Source organism: Oryctolagus cuniculus, chromosome 5, assembly GCF_964237555.1.
Source record: "Oryctolagus cuniculus chromosome 5, mOryCun1.1, whole genome shotgun sequence".
In the NCBI taxonomy this organism is placed as follows: Eukaryota; Metazoa; Chordata; class Mammalia; order Lagomorpha; family Leporidae; genus Oryctolagus; species Oryctolagus cuniculus.
Genome location: NC_091436.1, coordinates 138,910,520 through 138,932,294, shown reverse-complemented (window position 1 = coordinate 138,932,294; position 21,775 = coordinate 138,910,520). Strand labels below are relative to the sequence as shown.

Here is a 21,775-nt window from a genome sequence, read left to right as displayed (position 1 = left end):
ACAGCAGCGGTTGACGGTTTCCCTGCTGCGGCCCCTCCCTCGCGACAAGGAACACCTGGGGGTGGGCCGCTGAGTGACAAAACAGAGGAGGCGGGACCTGACGACACAAAGCCACGCTTGGGGGAATGGGACAGAATTATAATGATGGCCCAGCCAGGGTCAAAGCCAAGGCCTGTTCCTGGAGAGAAACCAGAGAGGGTCCTTAACCTCCATACAGTATAAATGAAGAGAAATGACGGATGACTGGGTTCTGTGAGAGTGGGAATGGCTTGTTAGGATGGATGGATGGATGGATGTGGACTTGGCTATCCCGCAAATGCAGGCCCCCATCTTCTGGAGCCCTTCACCCTCTGGGACCCTGACAGCTGTTGGGGAAATGCATGCCTCTGTGAAAGGCGTGGAGCAAACCTTCAACCCAAAGACAAAGCCCAGCACCTCACCCTGGGAGTAGCAGCGGGTAGAGCTGGCTGAGCGTGATGGGGTGGGGTAATTCATGGCCCAGCTTCCAGGAGCTATTTTCCCAAGGGTTCCCACCAAGGCTCTACCTTCCCTTTCTTTGCCCAGCTCCTTGGGTGCCTGGGTATCCAGTGAGTAGGGTCCAGAGCCCCAGCAGCTGCGGGTCTGCATCTCAGCTGATCCTTCCCCAGGAACCCTGCTACGGAGAGCTAGGAGTGGACTGGGAACAGGTCCCACTCTGGGGTGGGGGGTGGTTCTGAAAACAGCTTCTCTGAGCCTCATCAGATGGGGAGTATACTGTCTGAGGCCCCTGGGTGGGAAGCTTCAGAATCCACGTGTTGAGCCTCCTCTCTCCCATCTGCTTTGGATGTTCAAGGGCCGCCGGCAGGCACTGTTCCCTACTGTATATGTGGGAAGATGGGGGTGGGGAGAAGCGGCTGTAGGGGCAGCCCAGCAGAGTCCCTAATTGCCATGGTCAAAAGTTTCCAGGATGTGGGAGGCAGGACTAGGTACCCCCACTTGCATTTAAGGAGATTGTCTTAGCTGAATGGGGACTTGGGATTAGCTATCCTTTTGGAATGGTGAGGGCAGGATTCAGAATGACACAGCTAATCCACCGTTTGATTCTACACTTCTCATCCTGTTTATCCCCTGGGTTGGGGCAGGGGAGAGAGGCACCAGTATCAGTTCTGCACCTGCTGTTTGCTAAAGATGGAGCACTCTTGAGCTGTGGTCACCATCCCTTTCTAAACCTGAATTGCAGGTGTTGTTTCATCACCGGCTAAGTCTCAGATCTCCCCTTCCAGGGAAGACTCAGAATGTCCCCTCTGAAGGAGCTGCTGGGTCGCTGGGGGCAGACACAGCCTCTGTGCCAGGGTTACAGAAGTGCTGTGGTTGAACAAGACACGGAAATCAGCCTTCCTCGGGGGTCTCATCCCATTCTTCCAGGAGGAGTCCCGGGGTGGTCCCTAGAGGTGCCAAGGCATCTGGAAGTTCTGGGCCGGGAGCGGGGTGCAGTGTGTGGCCTCAAAGTTATGCAGGTGTTTCCGAGCCTGGTGAAGAAGGGGTGGGGCAGTGGGGTGCAGAGCCATGTAGGGCGCAGCAGCTGCCAGACCCCCCCCCTCCACCCTTCCTCTGCACCTAGCACCCACCCCAGAAAAGCAGCCACTCTCAATACTTACGAGAGACCCCCATCCCCAATCCTATGGAGGACATCAGAACTATTTTGTCTATGTTAAGCATCTTGTTCAAAATAGCAGGCCTAAGAAAGCCAGTGGTGCAGCAGGTTAAACCAAGACTTGGGACCGCTGCATCCCACATGAGCGTACTGGGGTGAGTCTAGGCTGCTCTGCTTCTGACCTAGCTTCCTGCGAGTGCATTCTGGAAGGCAGCAGATGATGACTCAGGCTTGGACCCCTGGGAGACAGATGGAGCTCCTGCCTCCTGACGTGGCAGACATTTGGGGAGTGAACCAGCAGATGGAGGATCTCTATCTCTCTGTCCCTTTACCTTTCAAGTAGGTGAAAGTAAGTATTTTTTTTAAGATTTATTTTTTTGAAAGGTAGAGACAGAAGGAGAGAGAGAGATCTTCCATCTGCTGGTTCACTCCCCAAATGGCCACAACAGCCAAGAATGGGCCAGGTCAAAGCCAGGAGCCAGGATCTTCCTCCGGGTCTCCCATGCGGTGCAGGAGCCCAAGCACTTGGGCCATTTACCACTGCTTTCCCAGGCCACACCAGAGAGCTGGATCAGAAGTGGAGCAGCCAAGACTCAAACTGGTGCCCACATGGGATGCCAGCATTGCAGGCGGAGGCTTAACCTTCTATGCCACAGCGCCAGCCCTGAAAATAAGTATTTTAAAACAAAAGCAAAACAAACAGCCGAAAAAAAAAAAAAACACACAAAATAATAGGCCAAAGGTGGTAAACCTGGGAGTGTTTCATCCGGAACAAAATGTCCAAGGGAAGAAGCCTGCCAGGCCACAAATTGATGAGTGGAAGAGAGGCTCACTGTCCCACAGGCCCAGGGGTTAGAAACAGGCTGGGAGTTACCAGGAACAAACCTCCTCAGGCTCAGCCCAACAATTTCGTTCCAACAGAACCGTCCAAAAGGCAAAGTATGGCTCTGGGGGGACACGAGGTGTTGGTACCTGAGCGACCCTCTGTTTGCTGAATTGCGGAGACTTGGCCTGATAAGGTTCAGGGCACAGGGCATGGGGAGCAGGCTCTCGCTCACTCCTCGTGGGAACAAGAGCTGAGCAAGGGAAGCTGGCGGTCCTGATAATGACACCAGGTGGGTGGCACCTGTGTAGGCGAAGCCGGACGCTGGAAAGCACTCTGTAAACAAAGCTCAAAGAGAGCGCAACCGTGGGCCCCTGCGGCCGGCCGCTGTGCACAGGAAGGACTGGGTGGGAGGCAGGGAGGGGCTGCAGCCGCCCTGCACTGGGAAGATGGGCCAGGCCGGGGAAGGCGGGGCTCGCCGATGCACTGTGTGCAGACAGTGCAGGTGGAGAACAGAAGGCCTAAGGGGACACAGCGATGGAGCCTGCAGTGGGGGTCTCCCCAGGCCCAGCCTTCTGGGGCCTCTGCTTTTCCCACTACCAGCCCCTGGTTCCCTGGATACTTGGGAAGTCACACAACCAACCAGACAGTAGAAAAAATACCTTTTTATTAATTATCTGGAATAATCCATTCATTTAATGCAGGGTGTGTGTCGGAGATTAGGTGCTGCCACATGGATGAGGGGACACGTGCAGGAGGGACGGTGGCAAAGGGGGATGGTCCTCCACTTCCCACGAACTCGCAACAGCAGCGTGAACACACAGAACCACGGCAAGAGGGTCCTTCCTCGGGAGTCTCATCCCATTCTTCCAGGAGGAGTCCCGGGGTGGTCCCTAGAGGTGCCAAGGCATCTGGAAGTTCTGGGCCGGGAGCGGGGTGCAGTGTGTGGCCTCAAAGTTATGCAGGTGTTTCCGAGCCTGGTGAAGAAGGGGTGGGGCAGTGGGGTGCAGAGCCATGTAGGGCGCAGCAGCTGCCAGAGCCCCCCCATTTCCACCCTCCTCTGCACCTAGCACCCACCCCAGAAAAGCAGCCACTCTCAATACTTACGAGGGACCCCCCCCATCCCCAAGTCCTGTCTGGGACCCCTGGCCAATCAGACCCCCTTCCCTGCTTCCCCCTCCTGAGCTCACCAGAAACAGAGCCAGCTGCCGCCGTCCATCTGCACTCATGTCCTCCCCTGTGGAGAGGGACACTCAAACACAGGCCACACCCCCTGGGTATTCGTCCCCTTCCCAGGCTCCTCCGCCCCCTCTCCTACCCCAGGAGCCCCTTACCCACGCTCCAGGGGAAATCAGGCCCGTGTTCTGCCTGGTAGGAGCGGAGCACAGACACACACCAGTCCTCTTCCACCTCCCATCGGCTGTATATTGAGGCTGGTCAGGGAGAGAGACGAGGGCCCGTCAGCAACCTGGCCCCGCCAGGCACCCTCCCCGCCCCCCCAGAGGCCTCGACCGTCCCCTCGCACCTTCCTCCAGCTGTGAGGAGGCCTCCAGCCACTGCCTCACCACTCGAAGGCCCTCCTCTGCCATCACCCGTGGGTACCTGCGGGGGGCGCGCCGGGCAGGGGTCAGGAGCCGTGCTGCTTCCCTCCTGGGGCTGGTGTCAGTGCACCCGCGTGTACCCTCCCCCCACACCTGCCCTCCTGCTCTCACCGATGCTGCAGGAGCTTCAGCAGGAGGTCATTGCCTCGGTTGGACATGATGTCCTCAGGAACCCTGGAGGTGAAAGCATTACCCCAGAGGGGCCGAGAGTTGCGGGGGAGGATCCGGGTGCCTGGGTTTCTGGTGGGCAGGGGTGGGAGGGGCAGCTCCGGAGCCAGCCCTGGGATCTGGGGAGACTCACGTGGTGGTGATGATCTCATCCTTGGTTCTCCGGATCAGTAGCACAGGGCCCTGGTACCTTCGGAGGACACAGCAGTGAGGACGGGGAGCTCAGAGGGAGACAGGCGACAACTGGCCCATTCCCACCCCTGCACTGGCAGCCCTTCAGCCATAGGGGACAGTCATATTTAAGAATGGGCAAGGGGTCTGGCGTGTGGCGCAATGGGTTAAGGTACCACCTGCAGTGCTGGCATCCCATGATTTGAGCCCCGGCTGCCCCACTTCCTGTCCAGCTCTCTGCTTATGGTCTGGGAAAACAGCAGAGGATGGCCCAGGTCCTGGAGCCCCTGCACCCACATGGGAGACCTAGAAGACGCTCCTGGCTCCTGGCTTCTGCCTGCCACAGCCCCAGCCATTGCAGCCTTTTGGGGAGTGAATCAGCAGATGGAAGATCTCTCTATCCCCTTCACCCCCCCATCTCTGTCTTTCAAATAAAAAAAATATTTTTTAAAAAATGGGCAGAGATCAAAGTCTGGCTCTTGGGATGCCCCAGTTGTGCTAGGCATTAACCCTTTGGTCTTCCAATCATGAGACCGTCCGGGGACTCGGGGGACACAGGAAGGGGCAGGCCAGCTGCGGCGGTGGCAGGGTCACTCAGGGAATGAGGGCAGTGGCCACTTGCCAGCTTGTTCTCTATTCCTAATCTCAGCCTCAGGAGCCCGGGAAGCTGTTCCGGTATCAGGTGCTAGACGCTGGCCTGCCCTCACCTGCACAGCTGCTCCGCGTTGTTTAAATTGAGGTGCTGCCTCACAGTCCTGGTCACCAGGCCCCCTGCAGTGGGGTGTAGAGGTGAAGGGGAGCAGAGACAGGGCCTCGGCCCAACATAAAGTCCCCGCCCTTCATGGGGGGAGGAAGCTGAAGGCCAGGGGGTCCTTTCTGCTCTCAGCAACAGGGGCCTCTTGTCCGCCCACGGAGAAGGGAACCACGTCTGCCCAGGACAGCACCCTGGGGCCCACCCTTCCTGGGGCGCGAGGTGGGGGCAGGCCTGGGAGCTGCACTCACGCCAGCTGTCCGGCATGACTTTCAAGGCCAGGGGCACGAGGTCATCAAAGGACGCGTCCAGGACCACGGCACTGATGTCTGGGTAGGACATGGCTGCCCACGTGGCTGCGACCAGGACAGGGAGGAAGGATGAAGGGATGAAGGCTGAGAGGGGCCCTTGCCCACCGTTCCCACGGACCCCAGACTGACCCCGGCCCTCCTACTACGTCATCTCCTGGTCTCTTCTTAACCCCTGCTTCCCCTGGCCAGGGTACTGTCTGGAGAGGATGGAGAGAGAACCCGAGTGTGTGGAAGACAACGGGCGGAGGAGGCTCTCACTTGCCCTGATCTCCACCCCGCAGGTCCTGGTCTGCTACTCCTTCTAGTGGTCAGGCGCGAGGGGGAGGGAAGGTCCAGTGCACACACAGCAGGATGCCTCCTCGCAGCCCGCCCAGGGATTCTACTTCCTCCCTCTCCCTTGCACCTCCACCCCACTGGGAGCCACCAGTGACGGGGGAGGGGGAGACGGGGCACAAATGTGTGTCCGCGAGGGGTGGGAGGGTGGCTGGTACCAGTGAAGCCTCCGATGGACCAGGCGTAGACGATGATGTCCTGGGGCTGGAAGCCCAGGCGGTGGATGGCAAACTGGATGACCACATCCATGGCGTTGGCCTCGTTCTGTGGGAACGGCACCCCCTGCAGGGAGAAGGGCAAAAGCAGGGGTGGGTCAGAGTCCACGCCAAAAGGGCCCGCTCACCGGCCACCTACACCCCGCTCCCTCCAGCACGGACCTCTCCCGTGGCTACCCACAATACACAGAGATGGTGGAGAAAATGGTGCTGGGAGGGGCTGGCCTCTCCAGACGCTGACAGCGAGATGGACCCCTCCTCTCCATCAGCACCCCACCCCACCCGGGGTGAGGGGGCATGGCTCCCAATGGTGCCTTCACAGCCTCTGGGGCCCCAGTACAAGGAGACACAGCCTTTCTCCCCTTCAGTGGCTGACCAGGGGGAGACACAGCCCAGGAAACAGAGGGGATTCTAGAGAGGGGCTCACCGTGCTTCCAGCAAAGCCTGGATGATTCCAGCCCAGGACTGAATAGCCAGCTGTAATGGAGGAGGAAGAGGGGGACTGAGGGCCCATGGCCCACCCAGCTCTCCCCAGCCGTGGCAGGAGGAAGAGCTCAGAGCCAGGCAACTCCTGGCTTTCCCAGAACCCTCCCAGAATTTCCCAGAATGCCTCCAACGGTTGGGTGCGAGGGGATGGGGGATCGTACACGGGTGTGTGTGCGTGGTGGAACTGAACAAGGAGCACAGGACAGCTAGGGACACTGCCCTGGGAAGGAATGTTGGCTTAGCAAAGCGCGCCCAGGAAGTGGACTTTTCCCCACAGGTGACGGACTCAGACCTCACCCAGAGCACATGCAGGTGAGGCCCCAGGAGGTCCTATCAGTGTGGCAGGTGGGGACATTCCATTCCCAGGGACAGAGGTTAGAGGGCTGAGCCCACGGGCCTACCTTCCAGGGGTGTAGAGACGCAGCCCACCTCATAGAAGCCTGCGTTTCCCTCGCAGCAGATCACCTGGAGAGGGTGGGAAGGAAGGGGTGGGAGGAACTGAGCCCCGCCCTCAGGGAGGGAGGTGGCGGGGGGAGGGGTGGGTGGTGGGGAGGTCTGCCAAGGGCTTTGCAGGGCAGGCGCAAGGGCAGCTTCCTGTCCTCTCTAAGGGGAGAGGTGGCTCGCTGCTGCACAGTGCCCCTCCTCCTTGGAAGCGCCCAGTGGCTGTCTCTCGGGAGTGGGATTCCGGGTATGATTTCCTGCGACAGTTTCTGTCATGTGGTGTGCTAATGGCCTTCTCCCTCTCGGGGCTCCGGTCTTATGGTCAGATAAACCCAATTCCATGATGACCCAGGCTTTAGCTCAGACCGTGGGACTCGCAGGCACTCTCACAGCAGACGGGCGGAGCTGGGACTGGACCCAGCTTCCTACACTCCTGGCTTCCTGCTCTCTCCAGGCAGACTCTGGAGACGGGCTGCCTTGGTTCCAATAGCAGCTCTGCCACTTGCTGTGTGGTTTGGGAAAGTTGTTCTGTGCCTCAGTTTCATCATCTGTAAGATGGGCTAATAGAAAAATTCCTCTCACAGGATTACTGTGAGGATGCCTTGCACACAGCAAGTGCTGTCTCAGTGGTGACTATGAGGGTTTTTTTTTTTTTTTTTTTTGATCCCTGAATGTCACCTCCTACTTCTTCATCTCTTTCCCTATCACAGAGCTAATTCTACACCCAGGAGGTCTTCAGGGTGACACTGGCAGGTGGCATTGTCCCCAGGTGTGGGTCCACAGGGCCAGAGTCCCCAGAACCTCTTCACCCTCCCCAGACTCCACCTCTGGGCTCCCTCTCACCAGCTTCTGTCCTTGGGGCTCCTCTGTTCCCCGCCGGTCCACAAACATGGTATCAATCTCGTTGCCGTCACAGGCCAGCAGCTTTGCCCGGCGCCCGTTACACTGAGCGGGGGAGGGGGAGATGGAATGGCCAGGCTGTGAGGGGCAGGAGGCCATATCCGGGGTTCCGGGCGGGGCTGGGGCGTGGGGGTGGGCTCACCTCTTCCACCAGCCGGGCCTGGCCCTGCAGCAGCACAGGCATGAGGGCTTTCTGGAGCAGGTACACAGAACCCGGGTACAGCATCCGGCGCCCCAGGGTATGAGCCACCAGGTAGCTGTGGGGAACACGGGTTAATGGACCCCAACCCCAGAGGGGGCTGGGGACTGTCCCAGCCTTAGCACTCATAGACTCTGCAGCCTGCCTCACACCTGATCCTCACGGCTTCACTTTCCTTTCTCAGGGCTTAATAATAATAATGGCTGGTGACATGGCTCACTAGGCTAATCCTCCGCCTAGTGGCGCCGGCACACCGGGTTCTAGTCCCTGTTGGGGCACCGGATTCTGTCGCGGTTGCTCCTCTTCCAGTCCAGCTCTCTGCTGTGGCCCGGGGGCACAGTGGAGGATGGCCCAAGTGCTTGGGCCCTGCACCCGCATGGGAGACCAGGAGGAAGCACCTGGCTCCTGGCTTCGGATTGGCAAAGCGCACCAGTGGTACTGCGCTGGCCGTAGTGGCCATTTGTGGGGTGAACCAACAGAAGGAGGACCTTTCTCTCTGTCTCTCTCTCTCACTGTCTAACTCTGCCTGTCAAAAAAAAAATAATAATAATAAAATACATGTAGCAGGCTGGTGGTTTTCAAACTTCATACTGCAACCTGTGTAAGATACACATTTACAGATGCTCCCCGACGTGTGATAGCCGAAGCTGAAAGGATCCTACGTCGAAAAGGCATCGAGTACACCTGACCTGGGGAGCATCACGGCGCAGCTACACGCGATTGCCCTGGCGCGGTGGGGTTCTGTGGGGGCTGCAGCCGCTGCCCCTGCCCAGCATCACGAGCGAGCATCTATGGCGTACCGTCAGCCCAGGGAGAGTCACACTCAAAATACAAAGCATGCTTCCTACTGAACACCTATCTGTTTCACGCCATCATAAAGTGGGGAAGCGCCCTGGCTCGGGGACCATCTGTAATGCAATTCTGGGAGCTTTACGACGACATCCTTTCCATAGTCAGTGCATAAAAGCAAAGTTATTACCAAGTATGATTCTTTTAATGTATAAACACAACTTATTAAGAGTCCCCAAGTAAATAATACTTTAAAACATGATGGCTGTAATTCGCTATGGTGATTTCAGGGTTCACTAACCAGTTAAGCCCTGTACTTTGAAAGGTGCCAAACTAGGCCACGCTCTGCTGGGGCCAGGGACCTGGCGGCTTCACTCGCTGTGATGCGCCACCCAGGAGCTGCCCGGGACATGCACAGCACGGATGTGCTCGGCTAGACAGAACACCTGGCCAGTGGTGTTCTTGGAATAGACGATCAAGTACTTCCGGTTCAGCCTCAAGTGGGATTCCCAGAGCACCCACTGTTCGCAAGGCCCCCTGCGGCGTCCCCTTCAACAACTCCGATCCGCCTTGCCCCTCCGACCAACCAGCAAACCACCAACAAGCAACCCTGGAGTCCAGCCCCTTTCTTGTGATCCTGGAACCCGCCTCCGGACCAGCGTCTGCTCTGCTGTGAGATATGGGGGGTTCCCGGTAGTGCTTCTGACGTCATCAGCACCCGCAACTGCAGTTTGGTCAGGCTTTACAGTGGGGCAACACGGGAGCCCTATTTAATCTCCTCAACAACCCTATTCGCAGATGGAGAAACTGAGGTACAGAAGGGCCTGGGGGGACAACGGAGGGGCAGAGGGGACACCATGGAGGCATGGCTGTCCCCTAAAGCCTGCCTCAGCTGCAGCTGTGTCTCCCCCACCCCCCACCCCCACACGGCTCCCTCTGCCTCACTGACAGAGCTTTGGCCTCAGGCAGATGCATGTGCCCATCCCAGCTCTGCATGCATGTGTGACCCGCAAGACTAGGGGCCTCTCCGAGCCAGGTCCCATCCATGACAGCTCATTTACAACAAGTGCCTTGAGTCCAGGAGCCCCGTGGGCCCCGGCGTGCCTCTCCCCCCAGCCATTTCCCACCTGGTGATCTGACAAGGCAGCTTCTTCACCCGGTTAAGAAGGCTGTCGGCTGCCCCCCGGTGCAGGGGTTCTGGGCGCAGCAGGGCCACACCCCGGCGGGAAGGGCCCCCTCGAGACTCCTTCCTGAAGAAGGGGGAGAGGCAGGGAGTCGGGTTAGGGGTGGCCAGCTGGGCCAGGGCTCCAGGGAGTGTGGAGCTGGAAGGCAGGTACCGGACCCAGGAGGGGGACAGGGACTCTCGGGGACACTTGCAAAGGGAGCATGGGGCGAAGGAACTGGGGCCTCACCGGCTGCTGGGTTCTTCCCAGTGGAAGTCAACCGGCCAGCTCCTGAAGTCAAAGTTGTAGTTGGCGAGCTGCCTCTGTGGCGGGCAGGAGACAGAGGAAGGAAGGAAACGGGGAACTGAGAGCTAGGCCCCCCAGCACCACTCTCACCCAGGGGCCCGGGGAGCCCAAGCACAGGGCAACACCTTAACATCGGGCAGGACAGGACGCCCCGGCAGGTCTGAGGACTGGGCTGCTGCCCTCTACCGGGGACTCAACGCTCCTCCCGGAAGCCCGAGACTGCGTAGGCATTCGACACAGTGGCTAAGATGCTGCCTGGACATCTGCAGCTTACATCAGTGCGCTTCCCCCACTTCCCACCCGGCTGCTTGCCGGTGTGCACCGTGGGAGGCAGCAGCACTTGGGCCCCTGCCAGCCACCCATGTGGGAGGCCTGCGTGGAGCTCCTGGCTCCCGGCTTTAGCTTGGCCCAGCTTTAGCTGTTGCAGGCATTTGGGGAGTGAATCAGCAATTAGATCTCTCTGTTTCTCTTTCTGTGCCTTTTAAGTCAAATGAAAATAAATAAATAAAAATTATTTTTAACCTTGTTTAAAAAAAGACATAATACTAAGCATGGCACAGCTCAGTATATGTGTATGTGTGTGTCTGTAAAAGCTTGCATGTTTTTTTAAAAAATATTTATTTATGAGGCCAGTGTTGTGGCATAGTGGGCTAAGCTTCCGCCTGCAGCGCTGGCGTCCCACATGGGCACTGGTTCGTGTCCTGGCTGCTTTTCTTCCAATCCAGCTCTCTGCTTATGGCCTGGGAAAGCAGTGGAAGATGGCTCAAGTATTTGGGCCCCAGTACCTGTATGGGAGACCCAGAAGAAGCTCCTAGCTCCTGGCTTCAGATTGGCCTGGCCCCAGCTGATGTGACCATTTGGGGAGTGAACCAGCAGATGGAAGATCTCTCTCTCTCTCTGTGTAATTCAATCTCTTAAATAGATAAATCTTTTAAATATATATATATAATATGTATGTATATATAATATATATATATATATATTTATGTATATATATAGAGAGTTACAGAGAGAGAAGGAGAGGCAGAAAGATATCTCCCATCTGCTGGTTAACTCCCCAAAAGGCCATGATGGCCAGGGCTGAGCCAGGGTGAAGCCAGGAGTCTGGAATTCCATCTGGGTCTCCCATATGGGTGGCAGGGGCCCAAGCACTTGGGCCATCTTCCACTGCTTTCCCAGGCATGTTATCAGGGAGTTGGATCACAGGTGGCGTGTACAAACTGGCGCTCATATGGGATGCCGGTGTTGCAGGTGGCCACTTAATATACTGTGCCAAATGCCAGCCCCAGTAAAAATACTTAAAAAAAACAAAAACAAAAAAAAAAAAACAAAAAAAAAACACAACCAACCAACCAAACAAAAAAACCTAAGAGGTGTGGCTGGGGGTGCTTCTGAGCCCCTCAAGGGAGAAAGGCCTGTTGCTGGCCACGCCCCTTTCCCTACCCATGTCTTTTATACTGTGCAACCTTGGAGGCTCAGAAATGCCCCAGCAGATCCAACTGCCAGTCCTGAGGTTGAGTGACTGGGGGACAGTCACAGCCTTAGTGACCTCCTTTCCGGCTTGGGGGGGGTGTCTCCTCGTGATTGAATCTCCCTCCATCCTCACCGCCACCTCCCTGCCCTCAACTCCTGCAGCCATGGGCCAGCGCTGCGGGCTCAGCCACCCCTCTGTGCCTCTGGTCACCCCACTGAGTCGGTGCACAGGGGCTGGGTCCTCACGCTCTGCCGGATCCCTCCCACCTTGCCTCCCCCGCCCACCAGCGCCACCTGGCACTCTATTTTGACGCTGGTTTTTTATTTTCTGCTAAAATAAATTTTTTTGACATTAAAAATAATAAGAGAAAGCAATAAAAAAATGCACAAAACCATAAATAAGCAAACAAAAACAAAACGAGGAAAAGTGGATTTCAGACAGGCTTCCGCTCAGACTCAGCCGCCTCCGTGCTCTGTGACTTAGCCTGCTCTGCCTCGGCCTCCTCAGACGCACAAATGAGGGTAATAACGCCACCCTGCGTGGCCGCCATGAGGCTGGACAGGGTGTGTGCGATGCCTGACAGCAGTGTAGCACACCACGTCTTTCCCTGGTTCCATAAACCATGCCGTGCAGCACCCAGTCATGCGATGACGACGGACCCAGGTGTTTGATCCCGGAAACCCCCTCTCACAACAGGAAGAGGTTTATGATGCCCCCAAGCCCCTATTCAAAGATAATCACACTCCAGCACCGGCAGGCCTGGCACAGCTCCAAGGACGCTGTGCCCTGGCTCTCTCCCTCCTGGCACCACGTGGTGTTCCCGGGCCCAGGAGTGGACACACCTGTCCATCTCGTCCCATCCCCACGCAAAGCCGGCGTGGTGTTTGGTGCATCCAGCACGAGAGAACGTTCACAGAACGGAGCTGCCATAGGAAGCCCCGGCAGAAAACTGCCCTCTAGGAAACGCTGCAGTGCTTGGACGCTGAGACCGTGCCGGCAGTGCGGGGGCTCGGGGGTTTCTAGCATATTCCACTGGAAGTGGTAGGGAGGAAACATGCCTCGCGTGGACAGTTCACTGATGGAGGGGAAAAGGGATACAACAATGTGTCAGCGAACACCCCCTTTGTGAGGGCGGCACAGCCTCACCTCCTGTCCTGGCACACACCGGGGCCGGGGGCCCGGGGCCGGGGTGGGGGGCGCGGCTGAGGCAGCTGCTAGTGAGACACAGTCTGGCACCTTTCTAGACCTCTCACCTTGTTTTCTGCAGACTGATTCCGATGTGTGGCTTCCAAGATGGTGATGAACTGTCGATACTGGGGGTTGGTCCAGCGGCCAATGCCTGGCATACAGAGAGGAGGAAACAGGGTTAAAAGACAAAAATCAAAAACAAAACAAGTAAACAAAAACCCAGGATGCCAGATGCCTAGGCTTTAGGGGGAATAACTTTTTTTTTTTTTAAGATTTATTTATTGGGGCAAGCATTGTAGTGTAGCAGGTAAAGCCACCATCTGCAGTGCTGGCATCCCATATGGGTGTCAGTTTGAGTCCCAGCTCCTCCATTTCTGATCCATCTCCCTGCTGATGGCCTGGGAAAGCTGCACAGGATGGCCCAAGCGCTTGGGCCCTGCATCTACGTGGGAGAACTGGAAGAAGCTCCCGGCTCCTGGCTTTGGAACTGCTCAGTTCTGACTGTTGAGGACATTTGGAGAGCCAACCAGTGGATGGAAGACTTCTCTCTCTCTCTCTCTCTCTCTAACTACCTCTCCTAAATAAATAAATAAATATATTTATTTACTTATTTGAAAGGCAGAGTTACAGAGAGAGGGAGAGAGACAGAGACAGAGATCTTCCATCCTCTGGTTCACTTCCCAAATGGCCACAATGGCTGGGGCTGGGCCAGGCTGAAGCCAGAAGCCAGGAGCTTCTTCCGGGTCTCCCACGTGGATGCAGGGCCAAGCACTTGGGCCATCTTCCACTGCTTTCCCAAGCCATCAGCAGGGAGCTGGGTCAGAAGAGCAGCAGGCGGGACACTAACTGGCGCCCATATGGGATGCTGGTGTTGCAGGCGGAGGCTTAGCCCACTACTCTACGATGCCGGCCCCCAGGGGAAGAATTTGAGGTGGGCGAAGAGCAGGTCCTGGTAGGAAAAGTGAGAGAAGCAGGCAGTGAGGGCCGAGAACGTGAGGGCGTCGGCCTGTGTTGCCTCCTTCCTCCAGGTCCAGCTCTGACTTCGGGTTCTTCCCCTCCCTGGCTCCTTCCACTTGCTGCCTCACACATAATCAAGCTTCCGCCTCGCCTGAGGGCTGGTGTTCTCAGGGTGGCAGCACACCGTCACCTGGCCCTACTGTTCGTCCCTCCCGCCAGCGAGGGGATGTTCTTCTTCCTCTGCTTCCTGCACCCAGCCCTGCCGCCTGCCAAGCCCTGGCCTGCTCCTGGCCTGCCTCCTTCCCTCTCTGAAACACGGGCTCCCTCCCTACTGACTCCTGCTTCTCTTCGCTCACCCCCTTAGGGAGGGCCCCACTCCCCATTCACTGCTAAGGAGTCTCATCCTAACTTCTCTCCTCTCTGACCCGGCAGGTGTCACGTGCCAGGCACCTTCCCACCCATGGGAGACTCAGCAGGAGAAAGAGGCACACGGCCTGCAGCACTTAGAGAGCTGGTGTTCTGCTGTGTATGTGTGTGTGTGTGTGTGTGTGTGTGTGTGTGTAGGGGGGAAAAGGGGTGTTGGGGGAGCTGGGAAAAGATAATAAACAAGCAAAGGAGAAAATGTCACAGTGGCATAAGAACTACAAGGAAAACAAATGCAGAAAGCACTAGAATTCTACACACAGGCAACAGTGGTGCCCTAAAACAATGTGATAAGGAGAGAGTGAAGCAAGCTGCAGGGATGTGCATGGGGCCAGCGCTGCGGCACAGCGGGTTAAAGCCACTACCTGCATCACCAGCATCCCATGTTCAAGTCCTGGCTACTCCACTTTCAACCCAGATACCTGCTAATAGGCCTGGGAAAGCAGTGGATGATAGCCCAAGTACTTGAGCCCCTGCCACCCATGTGGGAGACCCAGATGGAGTTCCAGGCTCCTGGCATTGGCCTGGCCCAGCCCTGTCTGTTGCAACTATTTGTTGAAACTCTCTCTCTCTCTCTCTTTTCTCTTACCCCCTCTCTGTAACTCTTTCAAATAAAGAAATAAATCAAAAAAAAAAAAAAAAAAAAAAAAAAAAAAAAAAAAAGGTTGCACAGAACACTATAAATAGATTCTTACCATATTTCATAGATTCTAAAATGCATATTTTTAACATGTGAAAGCTCAGGAATTTGTAGTATTCATTTTACAATTGATAGCGGCTTAGATTTCTTGAAATGAGGTAGATAGTTCATAATGGATGGATTCTCCCTTATATGTGAAAGCTAAAATAAAAAAATTTAAAAACCAAATTTCTGTGTGTATCAGTTTTGCTAGAAGTACAGTGTTTTGTCGAACTTTGAAATCTTTGTCAAACTGTTAAGAATTACATGCTATTGGGAGACCAGGAGGAAGCACCTGGCTGCTGGATTCGGATTGGCGCAGCGCTCCGGCCGTAGCAGCCATTTGGGGGGTGAACCAACGGAAGGAAGACCTTTCTGTCTCTCTCTCTCACTATCTAACTCTGCCTGTCAAAAAAAAAAAAAAAAAAAAAAAAAAAAAGAATTACGTGCTATTACAGTTTTAGTGATTTTGTGAGTATTTTTACATTTATATGAGTGAAGTCGAACATCTTTTCATTGATTGTTATTTAAAGTCCTCTCCTATTTTCCTGCTTTTTCACTTTTTATTTGTTGAAATCTTTATTTAGTGGAGCTTTGAGCCTTTGACTATATTTAAATGTTCTCTCAAAAATTTAGAGAAAAAAAAAAGGCCAGGAAAAAAAAAAGCCAGACCACATGACAATGGTTACTCTTGGGAAGACAGGGAGGAGCCCTAGAAAGTGTGTATATGTTGTTAATTGTGTGTGTACTGATAAATGGTTTTCTTTTTAAGGTTTATTTTATTGATTTTAAAGGCATAGTTATAGAGAGAGGTAGAGACAGAGAGACAGAGGTCTTTCATCTGCTGGTTCACTCCCTAAATGGCTGCAATGACCAGGGCTGGGCCAGGCCAAAGCCAGGAGCCAGGAGCTTCTTCAGGGTCTCCCACGTGGTTGCAGGGACTGAAGCACTTGTGCCATCTTCTACTGCTTTCCCAGGACATAGCAGAGAGCTGGATCAGAAGAGGAGCAGCCGGGATCTGAACCAGCATTCACATCGGACGCCAATGCTGCAGGCAGGGGCTTTAACATGCTGTACCACAGCACCGGCCCCAATCAACGATTTTCAAAAAGCTTTATCAACTGAGGGAAGTACTGATTGGCTTTAGAAATGGAGAAAAGCCAGAGACTCAAGCAAGTGGTCCTTGTACACAGCAAACGAGCACTGCGATCCAACAGGAATGCCGGAGCTATCTCAATTTTATTGATGAAAACTATTCTGAGACAAGGATTTTAGTTCTTTTTTCATATTTGTTTTCTGGCCTCTCGTGTTTTAATTAAAAATAAAAATAAATTAGGTGGCATGTACCAATGCCATCTCACTAGTCCAAGTGATCAATTTCAGTTCACAATTGATCACACTGATAGGTGTGGGATCACACAAACAAGACTAGTGCCTGCTAATACTAACTGATAGAATCAAAAAGGGAGAGAATGATCCAACATGGGAAGCGGGATACACAGCAGACTCAGAATGACAGATGTCCTAAATAGCACTCTGGCCTCAGAATCAGCCCTTAAGGCATTCAGATCTGGCTGAAGAGCCCATGAGAGTATTTTAGGCATGGAAAGCCAAGACACTCTGGGGGAAAAAAAAAAAAAGACCTAAATGAAAGATCTCTGCGAGTGAGATCCCATTGGAAAGAATGGGGCCATCAAAGAAGGAGGTACCTTTCTCTGAAGGGAGGCAAGAACTTCCACTTTGACTATGACCCTGTCGGAATAAGATCGAAGTCGGCGAACTCAAAAGGCTTCCACAGCCTTGGCAACTCATGACTAGAGCCTAGGGAGATTACTGATGCCATAAACAAGAGTGTCAGATTGTTAAGTCAACAACAGGAGTCACTGTGTACTTACTTCTCATGTGGGATCTGTCCTTGATGTGTTGTCCAATGTGAAGTAATGCTATAACTAGTACTGAAACAGTATTTTATACTTTGTGTTGCTGTGTGGGTGCAAACTGATGAAATCTTTACTTAATATATACTAAATCAATCTTCTGTATATAAAGATAATTGAAAATGAATCTTGATGTGAATGGAATGGGAGAGGGAGTGGGAGATGGGAGGGGTGCAGGTGGGAGGGAAATTATTGGGGGGGAAAGCCACTGTAATCCATAAATTGTACTTTGGAAATTTATATTTACTAAATAAAAGTTAAAAAAAATAAAAATAAATTAAGACAAAACTGAGTAGCAGGAGATGCTGTTACACAGGGTGGTCCAGGAGGACCTCCTGCTGAGGAGGGAGCCCAGCTGCAGAGAACATATCAGGCATGAGACCTTTACCTGGGGGCTGGTGCTGTGGGGCTGGTGCTGTGGTGCAGCAGGTTAACGCCCTGGCCTACAGTGCCAGCAACCTTTATGGATGCCAGTTCAACTTCTGGTTGCCCCACTTCCGATCCATCTCCCTGCTAATGTCCCTGGGAAAGCAGTGGAAGATGGCCCAAGTCCTTGGGCCCCCTGTACCCGTGTGGGAGACCTGGAAGAAGCTCTTGGCTCTGCATCAGGGCAGTTTTGGCCATCACAGCCATTTTGGAAAGTGACCAGTGGATGGAAGACTTCTCTTTGTCTCTATCTCTCTCTGTAACTGTCTTTCAAATAAATAAATAAATAAATAAATCTTAAAAAAAAAAAAAAAAAAGACCCTCACCTGACTGGACCCAACTTAGCCCCAGCCTCAGCCCATCACCCCCTTCCCTAAGCTGGTTGTCTTCAGATGTACCACTAGGGGCCAATGATTTGCTCTGCCTCTTTATTTTATTAATGGGGACATCCAACATATGTACATAGAACATCCATTCAGGTCTTTCAAGAAAGAGCACCAAGCCACACTCACCAGGAGTCTCCCTGTCCTGTACCCCTCCCCACCAGGTAACTCAGCTCCTGACTTGTGAAATAACCATGTCCTTGTTTTCTTTAGCGCTTTCCCACATTCACATGCATCCCTTACTGAACTTGATGTCACTGAACACAGACTGCATAATTTACTTGGTGGTTAGCTTCTTCAGCATTCCAAACGTGAGACTCATCTGCACGGCTGGGCGTGGCTACAGTTCATTTGCATTGCTGTGTACTGTTCTGTTACATGACTTATACCACATAAGGTATTAATCCGTCCTAAGATTCGTGGCCACTGGAGCTGTGTCCAGTTTACGATTATTACATGGGCCAGCGCTGTGGTGTAGTAGGTTAAGCTACCACCTGCTGTGCCAGCATCCCATATCAGTGCTGGTTCGAGTCTCAGCTACTCCTCTTCCAATCCAGCTCTCTGCTGTGGCCTGGGAAAGCAGTAGAAGATGGCCCAAGTCCTTGAGCCCCTGCACCCATGTGGGAGTCCTGGAGGAAGCTCCTGGCTCCTGGCTTTGGATCAGCCCAGCTCTGGCCATTGCGGCTATTTGGGCAGTGAACCAGCAGATGGAAGACCTCTCTGCCTCTCTGTAACTCTGCCTTTCAAATAAATAAATAAATCTTTCAAAAAAAAAAAAAAAGGATTATTACAAACAATGTTGTGTGCTGTATTCTTGTAATCTGTACTGTTTATACATGTGCAGGAGTCTCTCTAGAAACTGTGTAGAACTGTCATAGCGTATATGCATCTTCTAGGTAACAGCAAACGTTTCTATTTTCTTTTTTCATAGTGATGACCCACACCCTTTAGGGGAAAGTTCATACTTTAGACCATTCTCAGCTATTCCTCCTCAAGGTCTACCACCGTATTGCATTTGCAGAAGCAGGTATTTAATAGTTACCCGGCGATGTACAGATCTGAGCCTCGGCACCTACCTCGGAGGCAGGCCACGCCTGCCAGGAGCAGCAGCAAGGTCCCGGCATAGTGGGAAAACGGCACCACTTTGGACAAACTCAAGTAACCTGGGAGGGAAGAGGGCCGGTGTAGGAAGCTCTCTCTAGGGTCCTCCGCTGCTTTTCCCAGTGTGGTCCCCACCCCCACCCCACGCCCTCTCTGTGGGACAGCCACTCCCTTTGAGGAAGCAGATGCCTGGGAGAAGAGGGAAGCCAAGCCACCTTCACAGGTTCCCCCTTCCTCTATAGGGGGTTTGGCTCGAAGCCGACAGCCTGCCCGTATCCTGCCCCAACCACCTCTGAAACCACACTGACCTTTCCTGTACAGGTAGAAGAAGGCGAAGGGAGAGGAGTAATAAGAGATGGACCAGAAGACTGAAGCCTGCAGCAGAGAGATGGGGACAGGCAGTCAGTACGCAGGCACGCACAACCACACACACCGCGCCAGCATTTCCAGGCCTGGGCTCTGAGCAAGATGGGTAACTCGAGGGGTGGCAGAATGAGAATCTATTCTGCACATGCGTTACAGACACAGTGGGTGCTGGGTGCGTGTCGATAGGCAGAGTGTGCCGGGAGCTAATGGGGGCTGGGAAAACAAGGTCCAAGTTCTGCCTCCGGCCTCGGGTCATCGCTAGACATAATTCCATCACACTTAAAAAGCCAGGCTCTCTGCAGACTCAGGTTAATCAAGCCCCTTCCATCGGCCTTGCTCCGGACAGCCCCCTGGACTGGTCCCCAGCGAGATGCGCACACATCCCCACCGGAACCCTGCCAGAGAGAACAGCTGTCGCTTCAGCCAGAGAGGTTAGTTGCCAGGCAGGACAGGTCACTGGGGACTGCAGGACTTAGCGCCTGCAGATACATGGTCCCAAGAGTAAACATGTTTTCTTCAAGGCCCAGGCTGCCCCAGGAAAGCGGTTCTACGTACCCAAGGGGAGTGCCAAGCGTGTGTGCTTGATAACATGTCTGTGCGTTGTGTTGGGGAGTCTACAGAGCCAGAGAATCCCCCGCCCCCTGGGGCACTGCCTTCTCCCAGGCTGGGCAGGAGGAAGCTCAAGAGGGCAGCTGGGCCTGCAGAGATGCAGAGTCCCAGATGCCAGGGCAGACGTACCAGCGCCAGGATGCTGTCGGCATGTTTCTCCAGGGCACGCGGCTGATAGTACGTATCCTGTCAAAACAGATGGCCCGCTTAAGGACCCTGCCCATCGGCAGGTCCCTCCTCCTCCCTTCCGAAGCCCTGATGTGTGTCCTCTGGTTCCAGCCTCCTTAGCTATCCTCCTAGGGGCGCCCCTGGCCCCGCTTCCCCACCCTCCACTTGGAGCCTGACTTCCCACCATGAAAACAGCCACAGGATACCAGACTCAGAAGCAAAAGTGAAAGCATCATTGGATGACTTTTGCGGCTTTTCCACAAGCGGTTTTATGTGGGTGTGTGCATAGAGGGAGAGAGGGGTTAAAGAAGAAAGACACCATTCAGAGGGAAAGAGTGGCATCAGAAATAAGAGCAGGATGATTAAGAAACAGAATGTGTTTAAGGATTAGCTCGTAGGCGTTGGTACACACAAACTGAGACGACCAATAAGAAGAGGAAAGAATATTTAGGGGAACAGCCTACCCCCATCCCCACCCCCCAGTTTTCATGAATGCCACGACCCCGGGGGTCTCCACCCTAGGTCTGGGAGAGTGAGGGGAAGGCCCGTGCATGGATGTGTGATATGTAGAAGTCATTTTGAAATTCAAGGCCAGGGCAAAGGGAAGAAAAAACGGAGCCGTGGGAGGTACCAAGAGGCACCGAGGAAGCCACTGGAAGTTTGACAGCAAAATCCACCAGCTCCCCAGTCGGCGGCGCAGGATCTCTCCAGCACTCAGGACTCAGTTGGGACCGGCAAGAACCATGACACACAGGGTGGGGGACTCGGAGGGGAAAGAGCAAGGACTGGCCGTCGGAATGGGACAGCGGCCCCCAGACAGCGAAAAGGAGGAGAGGCGGCCAGTCCACAGGCATAACTTGGATCTAGGACGCACAAAAAGCGCAGACTTTTCAGACAACCGGCTTGACAAGCAGGCTCCCCTCAGTTCCAGTAATGGGCGCTTCTAGGGAGCAAAGGCCGTAAAGGGTTTGGACCGTACCATGTTCTTAACCAGGGGGGGCACTCGACTCACCCAGGAGCTGGAAGGGGGGTTAGTGACTGAAGTTGGAGTCTCAGGGGCGCTGGACGGGGCCCTTTCAGAGTCCCTCTCCCGGTAGATTTTGTAGAGCCGGGGGCCCAGGACGCAGCTCAGCAGCTTCGCCATGGCCCCGGCTCGGGCCGCTGCTCTCCCAGCAGCAGGTCCCCCTGCCGGCCCCGCCCTCCAGGCTCCGAGGTGTTGCGTGCCCTTGACGTCAGCACGTATCGACTCCGCCTCGAGGCGAGTTGAGAGATTTTCAGCGCTTCTTAAGAAGGTAGCGCGCAGTTGGACCTACGGGTACGGCAATGGTCAGAAATTAGTTGAAGGCGTTTGGAACGCGGAGAGTTAAAGTTACAACGCGTGGTTAAATCACCCCCCCCCCCCCCCCATGCCTTAATATTGGCCGACTCTCGAGCGACAGTGGAAACGCTGGGTCAGATTAGGAGCAAGAACTGCAAAAAACGTAAGGTATCTGGAAATGCACTTCATGAAAGAAATGCGAGATGGTTTGAGGGAAACTATAAAAAGTTACTGAAAGAGGAAACGAAGGCTTGAATAATTGGAGAGCTGCGCCATGACCAAGGAGAGGAAAAGTCAGCATTGTTAAGATGAATGGAATACTTGTTAAATGAAAGCGGTCACTTTTAACTGTGGACAAATCTCAAAACAGAAAAATAAAACCACACACGAATACACAGAATATTATATCATTGTATAAAAATTCAAAATCATGTGAAATTTAATGATAAAGAAAAC

General features: G+C 54.2%; 1 protein-coding gene across 2 annotated transcripts; it reads right to left on the bottom strand.

The window, feature by feature from the left end:
* Positions 1-3,105: 3,105 nt before the first annotated feature.
* On the bottom strand, positions 3,106-21,296 carry ABHD16A (abhydrolase domain containing 16A, phospholipase). 2 transcript variants are annotated; one of them, XM_051854949.2, is made up of 20 exons: positions 21,014-21,296; positions 19,963-20,019; positions 19,167-19,233; positions 18,834-18,920; positions 13,018-13,103; positions 10,234-10,307; positions 9,949-10,071; positions 7,976-8,090; positions 7,777-7,878; positions 6,894-6,957; positions 6,434-6,483; positions 5,950-6,073; positions 5,399-5,503; positions 5,104-5,167; positions 4,359-4,415; positions 4,169-4,231; positions 3,982-4,058; positions 3,791-3,889; positions 3,647-3,693; positions 3,106-3,433 (listed from the first exon to the last, which is right to left on the bottom strand). In XM_051854949.2, exons 1-20 carry the CDS (start codon positions 21,143-21,145, stop codon positions 3,350-3,352), a joined length of 1,677 nt encoding a protein of 558 aa, XP_051710909.1. In that variant the 5' UTR covers positions 21,146-21,296; the 3' UTR covers positions 3,106-3,349. The 2 variants fall into 2 exon arrangements, with proteins under 2 accessions (XP_051710909.1, XP_069930344.1); XM_070074243.1 differs by lacking the exon at positions 19,167-19,233 and having other exon boundaries at positions 21,014-21,197.
* Between the last annotated feature and the right edge of the window lie 479 nt (positions 21,297-21,775).

Excerpts from the sequence above, each read along its gene's own strand:
- ABHD16A (XM_051854949.2), bottom strand. The coding sequence starts at position 21,145 with ATGGCGAAGCTGCTGAGCTGCGTCCTGGGCCCCCGGCTCTACAAAATC. Across the intron at positions 19,234-19,962 it reads CCGACAGCATCCTGGCGCTG|GCTTCAGTCTTCTGGTCCAT; the intron begins GTACGTCTGCCC and ends TCTCTGCTGCAG. Across the intron at positions 8,091-9,948 it reads CTGCCTTGTCAGATCACCAG|CTACCTGGTGGCTCATACCC; the intron begins GTGGGAAATGGC and ends TGTTCCCCACAG.